The 6,574-nt window shown below is 39.0% G+C and overlaps 1 protein-coding gene across 7 annotated transcripts in view; it reads right to left on the bottom strand.

Annotated features, from left to right (window-relative positions):
* The window catches only part of arsj (arylsulfatase family, member J), a 53,859-nt gene that overhangs the window by 33,442 nt on the left and 13,843 nt on the right, over positions 1-6,574 (bottom strand). For 2 of the 7 annotated variants that reach the window (XM_025057118.1, XM_025057101.1), the window contains exon 1: positions 4,636-4,758. The exons of 3 other annotated variants lie outside the window; for them this stretch is intronic. Coding sequence is in view for 1 of the 4 variants with exons in the window: in XM_025057107.1 (XP_024912875.1) it covers positions 4,636-4,667 (32 nt within the window). In the remaining 3 variants the exon portion in view is untranslated. Of the gene's footprint in view, positions 1-4,635; positions 4,789-6,574 lie in introns of those variants that run through there. 2 more of the 7 variants (XM_025057107.1, XM_025057127.1) reach the window with 2 other exon arrangements.

Here is a 6,574-nt window from a genome sequence, read left to right as displayed (position 1 = left end):
ATCCATCTATCCATCTATCATCCATCCATCTATCCATCTATCTATCAATCCATCCATCCATCTATCTATCTATCCATCCATCTATCCATCTATCTATCAATCCATCCATCCATCTATCTATCTATCCATCCATCTATCCATCTATCTATCAATCCATCCATCCATCTATCTATCTATCCATCCATCTATCCATCTATCTATCCATCTATCATCCATCCATCTATCCATCCATCTATCCATCCATCCGTCCATCTATCCATCCATCCATCCATCCATCTATCTATCTATTTCACCATTAAATGGTGCAGAAAAAGCTATTTTATGGATGACTTTTACATGTCATTTATCTCGGTTCACATGAACGCTCCATCCATCTGTTCCTGACCCGGCCCCCAGGTCAAATTTTAAGACCCATCGCAGCCGAAGAGACACAAAGTTTGCCCACGCCTGCCCTAGAGGGTTAACGAACATGAGAACGGAACCACCTTGTTTTGTGTTGTGTAAAATTATAAAACACATCTTTATATGCCAGAAAAGTGTATTGTGAAAAAGTGTTTTTAAGCCATCTAATTTCAGTCACGCATTCCATAAATTAAGTTTCTGTATTCTTTAGTTTTATGTAATTGAAGAGTGTTTTTGGAGACAATAATGACACAGTGTTTTTGTTCTTTTAGGTCGTTCCTCTTTCTCACCCTGTGTGGGTTCATAGGTGTGGCCACGACTGCCTGGCCCCACACAGTTTCTGTGAGATTTTGGTCTAACAACCACATATTTCCTACCACCAAAAAAAATATAAAAACACATAAGCAGCCTCTAAAATCACTCAGGGTACAGACTGTTGCAGCTTCTGGCCCTTAAACAGTATGTGTCGAGGTTGACAAAGCAAAAAACAAACACAATCATACACTTTGCAACAATCTACCAACCCACTACTATTACTACTACTACATCTAACACTATCAATACTAATCTACCATTTATTACTACTAACGTACTAATCACATTATGATGACTGTAAACATTACAATCATTGGCATTCGGCAATAAGATCCACTGATGTAAGACAAAATGATGCAACGCACAAAGGATCAATTTACAAAATGGCCAGTTTGGGGCGATCATGGGCCTGAAGAAGGACTTTGAGACCCCTGGTTTAGTAGAAGGAGCACCAGAGAATGATGACCCCAGATCAGTGGTCAGAAAAGAAAGTATAGTGGGGCTTCAAGATACTAGTTAAATCCATTCCTCAACAGCACTCGATTGTCGATCAGCTCGTATCGCGATTGGATATTCCCCATTAAAAATAACTAAAAACCAATTCATTCGTTTCAGCCCCCCAGGAATATATTATTAGTAAAATAACCCAGTTAGGGACAGTGAGCGAAACAGCGCGACAGAATGGCGCCACTAAGCATAGGGACTGGGAATGAGGACTCGATTTAGATGGTAGAAAGTGAGAGAGAGAGAAAGAAAGAAAGAAAGAAAGGGAAATAGAAAAAGAAAGTGAATAATCAAGCAAGGGACAGTTAGCGCGACAGTGTCGAGTGGAAAAATGGAGCTCGGTTGAGCACTCAAAACTAGCTGTTTCTCCGTATCACGAGGCAAATCTTGCAAAAGTTGCTTGCTAGCTCGTATCTTGAAGCCCCACTGTGATGATATAGACTTAATCTGAAAGAGCTGAGATATAACCATTAATTCATCCTACATCTGTTATCTACTATCTCAGTCTTTTACAGAATCGTGGGAAGGGCGACGCTGGAGCCATTCCCAGCTGTCAACAGGCGAAGGCGGGGTAACACCCAAAACAGTTCTCCAGTCCGTTACACATTTAAAGTCCAACAACGGTTCATGCCAACATTCAAACCTATGGTCAGTGTCAAATCAACCTTCGTAGCATGGTTTTGACCGGGGGAATGATCTAGCAACCAATAGATCATTATGTGTTTCAAATATACTTTAGTTGCCTTAGCACTGACTAAGAAAGTTGTTAGACTAAGAATGTTAAACTCCACCCAAAATGACCGTTGACGCATCTCTGATTCAGAGTGGTGAGCAAAATCAACATAAGATGGTTTACGTAGATGTTATTCCCAAGAAAACAATAAAGGGAGGTCGTATTCATCCTCCAAAATTCAAGTCCAACACGTAACATATTTCTGTGATAATGGTAATGTTTTCTCATCCTTAAAAATTCCTCTCTTGCTTTTCCAAGATATTAAAGACACCAATAGCCATAACCAGTACCAGACTTTTCTGAAATCCTATTGTCTTTAATTTTTTTATTTTTTTTTTGAATTGCATCTTATCAATACTCTTGTCTGTCTGCACTTTAGAAGGTATGCTCAGAAATGTCACTCAAGTACAGCATCCACCGGCTCAGAGGTACTTTAAGAAGCGGTGGATTCAGAACCTTATTTGGAGAAATGATTGGACTAATGTGAGAAGGGAAGGAGAAAAAAAAAACAAAAACAGAAAGATGAGTCAGCGAGGACGTTTAAAAGCCGCTTTTATCTGCATCACTTTTCATCAACTGTAAACCCAGCCTCTGAGGAACAATCGTCTTCTGTCTTGGTTACTAATCCGTCTCATCATCAGAGCACCCACCCACCAACCCACAAAGACACACATATACACACTCAGACAGACAACCACGGCGCCCACAGTGACATATTGATCTTATTTAGTGGGCGTACCGGTAGGAAGGAGAGCAGGGAGGGGTTTGTCTTTGTCTTTGCCAAAGCTGGTGAGCCAAGGCCTGGAGACAGAGATTGCCCTTCTTCAGTACCAGCCAGTAAGTCTCGTACGGCACATGTGATATATTTGATTTGCAACTAAAGAGTTCAGTCAGGCTGTGGGGGACTGACTGTCTGTCAGCCACTCTTCTGTTTCTCTCTAAAGATTAGATTCAACTCTGTTATCAGTGTATTTAGCCCATTTAGCTGAGTTGAGTTTAGCTGAAACAGGGTAAAGCTACTGTAAGCAACAGCTACAAATTTCAAGTTAAAAAACCTTTCAATCTTACTACCGAACCTGTTGCTCCTTTGTTGAAAGTTTTTGGCTTGGAAATTTGCCATGTTGATTTTTTTTTTTATAGCTAGCAGTATGGAGGTATAACGGGAAACCCTGACTAAAGAGCAGTGCTGCTGGGAAAGCACTAATAGGTGGCAAAAAAGGTTAAATCATAGGACAAATTAACTGAGCCAACAGCAAAGTAGAATCACTTTTGTGATAAAGCAGGGGTGACAAACATACGGCCCGTGGGCCAAAACAGGTTCGCCAGGGGGTTCAATCGGGCCCACTTGATGAATTTCTAAAGTTAAAAAATGTATTTCATTAAATATGACTATTTTCTAAATTATCAGTGTATTTAGCCCATTTAGCTCTTTGAGTTTAGCTCATTTTGCTGAATCAGGTTGAGTTTCAAATTTCAAGTTAAAAAACCTCTCAATCTTACTACCGGACCTGTTGCTCCTTTGTTGAAAGTTTTTGGCTTGGAAATTTGCCAGGTTGATTTTTTTTTTTTTATAGCTAGCAGTATGGAGGTATAACGGGAAACCCTGACTAAAGAGCAGTGCTGCTGGGAAAGCACTAATAGGTGGCAAAAAAGGTTAAATCATAGGACAAATTAACTGAGCCAACAGCAAAGTAGAATCACTTTTGTGATAAAGCAGGGGTGACAAACATACGGCCCGTGGGCCAAAACAGGTTCGCCAGGGGGTTCAATCGGGCCCACTTGATGAATTTCTAAAGTTAAAAAATGTATTTCATTAAATATGACTATTTTCTAATACACTTACGTACTTATTTGCAGGAAATCAAAAGGGAAAATATGGACTTATTGTTATTTTAAGGTAATTATGCTTTTTATTATGATTGTACTGGTCCGGCCCAAAGAAACCCTAATCATCTAGACATCTAATCAGACTGTATGTGGCCCCTGAACCAAAATGAGAAGAAAAAAATTCCCCACAGTGAACTACTGTACACCTGCAAAGACTCTCAGTGTTACAAAAGGGCAACTAAAACGGTTCCTTGGGGAACACCAAATTTTAATAGGTGGAAAAAAGTTTCCGAGACAACTATTTAAAGTGAAATAGATCAGAGACATAATGTAAAGAGATCAAGGAGGAGAGTAAAAAGGGAGCGTTAAAGAATTGAATTCACACAGATGAGAAATTAAAGAGTATATTTTAAACTAAACACCTTATTAGCAATAGCATGCTGCTACTGTACACTGGCGTCAAGACAACAAGGGAAAGCCTTTAAGTTTTACCACCACACTCAGAGTATTTTTATCCTCAGAAGTTGTAAAGAGTACAACTACGCTCTGTCCAGCAGCACCAGCAGAAGCGTGCTAGTGTTAGTGTGAGTAAACGCTGTTACCACATTATAAATTTTCATCATTCCTGTGGAGGGGGCTGAGGTTTCCCTTCCTTCTGTGTCGCATGGCTGCAAATCATACATTTAGACTGTCGTCAGATGTCAGTCCTGCTACAGAGCCAAGTAGATGATGACTAGTGATTTTTCAAATGCTGCTGCGCACAACCGCAGCTTCGTTATCTTCTGGCTTTTGCTCTAATTTTTCTTCAGTAGATGTGTGTGTTTTTTTAAATTGCACTGCTGACCCTTACTCACTTCCTGTCAGTGACCCACAGTGCCTTCCCCATGTCATAGGTCGCACCCCTGGACAGAGCCTGGACATTCTTTCTCCACCTCCTCAAACATTCGATCCAGATTCCAAATAGTCACTGAGACCCTGGGTCTCACCACAGGGAACTTTAGATCAGACTGAAAACAATAACAAGAGAAAGAGGACAAGAAAAATACAAGTTAAAGAACACAGTTCTTCAGACAGGCTCAGGAGTCAGAGAGATAGGATAAATCACATCAGAGGATAAATCAGATATTGCATGATGCCACAAAGCCATTGTTTCCAAAAGAATGGGTCGTGACCCTCAGGTGGGTCGCAAGAGATTTCTTTTGGGTCATCTTGCATCATGTTTCCCAGGAATTTACGTCTATTGACTTGGGTTGGAAAGGTTTGTGACTTTTAAAATACGGTTCCCCGTAAAAAAGGTTTGGGAAACACTGCACTAAGCCATAAATCCTCTGACCAAAATGTGACTTTTTTAGTCATATATCATTTTATATTCCATATTAAATCTGCATTTGACATTGTGATGTCGCGCTATAAATGTCCAGCATAGTTTCCATAATAAATTTTAAAAAAGCAGATGTGCATTTGCTATGTAGGGATTTCATTTCTGAATCATTTGCATGTAATTTAATACATTTGTAAATAGAGTATGTTGTAGGATTACAGATTCAACAAATTAAATATAAGCTAAATGAGTAGCAAGTTAGCTGAATTATTATGTAAAGGAGAACTGACCAGGTACAAGCAGATTTGTATGGTGGTTGAAAATGGTTGAATTGGCCAAAAAAAAAAAAAGAAAGTAATTTAGAATTTTAAAACAAAGGATGTTAAGTTGATGGGTTCTTTTGCCAAATTATGGCACAGAATAAAAAAAATGAATGAAGAAAAACTTCTGCTCTATTGTTCTTTGGGAAACACTGTTCTGTCCCCAACATCTACTTGTAACTAAAATATTTAAGGGTGAAATTACAGTGTGGGAACCGCAGTTTGGACCACAAATTGCAGAATAAACATTGTAGTAGTTCACTGGTGTACATGTTTCCCTCTGGGTTTCAATGTGCAAAACACTGCCTGCCACATGCTAACAAGTGACTAAATGAGCAGTTTAAGTGCAATTCATGAAACAAAGGAGTTACTTTTTTTTTTACATTAATTTGTTGTACTGCATTGTACCGCATTCACGACTGTACTGTACTGTAATGGTCAAAATTGTCATCAATAAATGTAAATCATATTTTCTATCAAAATTTACTTTTATGTATGTGTTAGCATTAAGCACTAGCCTTCCTTCGGGTTACATACACAGTCTGGTATGTTAAGCTAGTCTTCTCCTAGGCTAGGCCATGCTAACCATGCTAACATTGCTTAACTTATTTATCATTAGTTCTCAACTGCAGCTCTGAATCTTGTAAGTTTCGTTACTGCCACCTACTGGGCCTATTTTACAGTGGCACATATTTGAGCTTCTTACAACAGTAAGAAAAACAAACAAGAAAATATAGTGAGCGTATCCTGAGGTTGATACGTACAATGTTTTATCAATGACTATCCTGCCGCGATAGCTTTGAAAAACAACTGAGTTGTTTGCTTTGTTTCTTACTGCGCCGTACGTAGCTAACGTCAAACTGTGTCCTCAATTGCCTTTATTGTCATATCAACGTCAATCCTAGATTTAACCTAAAAATGGTTCCATGTTGTTATGCCAGAACAGGGACAGAATTCAAATTAGCAGCTGAATTGGCCTAAAATGTAGCTTAGCACCAACGTAGCGCTAACTCTGCACAAAAAAGCTACAGCCTCATTTCCCACTGTGGCTTTGTTTTTTTTGTTTTTGTTTTTTTTTTGTTTTTTTAAACATCCACTAATCAGATACCAGATCTGTCCTCTGCGGTTGTGTTTACACAAAGATTTATATTG

This window comes from Cynoglossus semilaevis, chromosome 1 (genome assembly GCF_000523025.1).
Source record: "Cynoglossus semilaevis isolate Cse_v1.0 chromosome 1, Cse_v1.0, whole genome shotgun sequence".
In the NCBI taxonomy this organism is placed as follows: domain Eukaryota; kingdom Metazoa; phylum Chordata; class Actinopteri; order Pleuronectiformes; family Cynoglossidae; genus Cynoglossus; species Cynoglossus semilaevis.
Note: the sequence above shows the minus strand (reverse complement) of the source record. Positions and strands in the feature narration are given on the sequence as shown.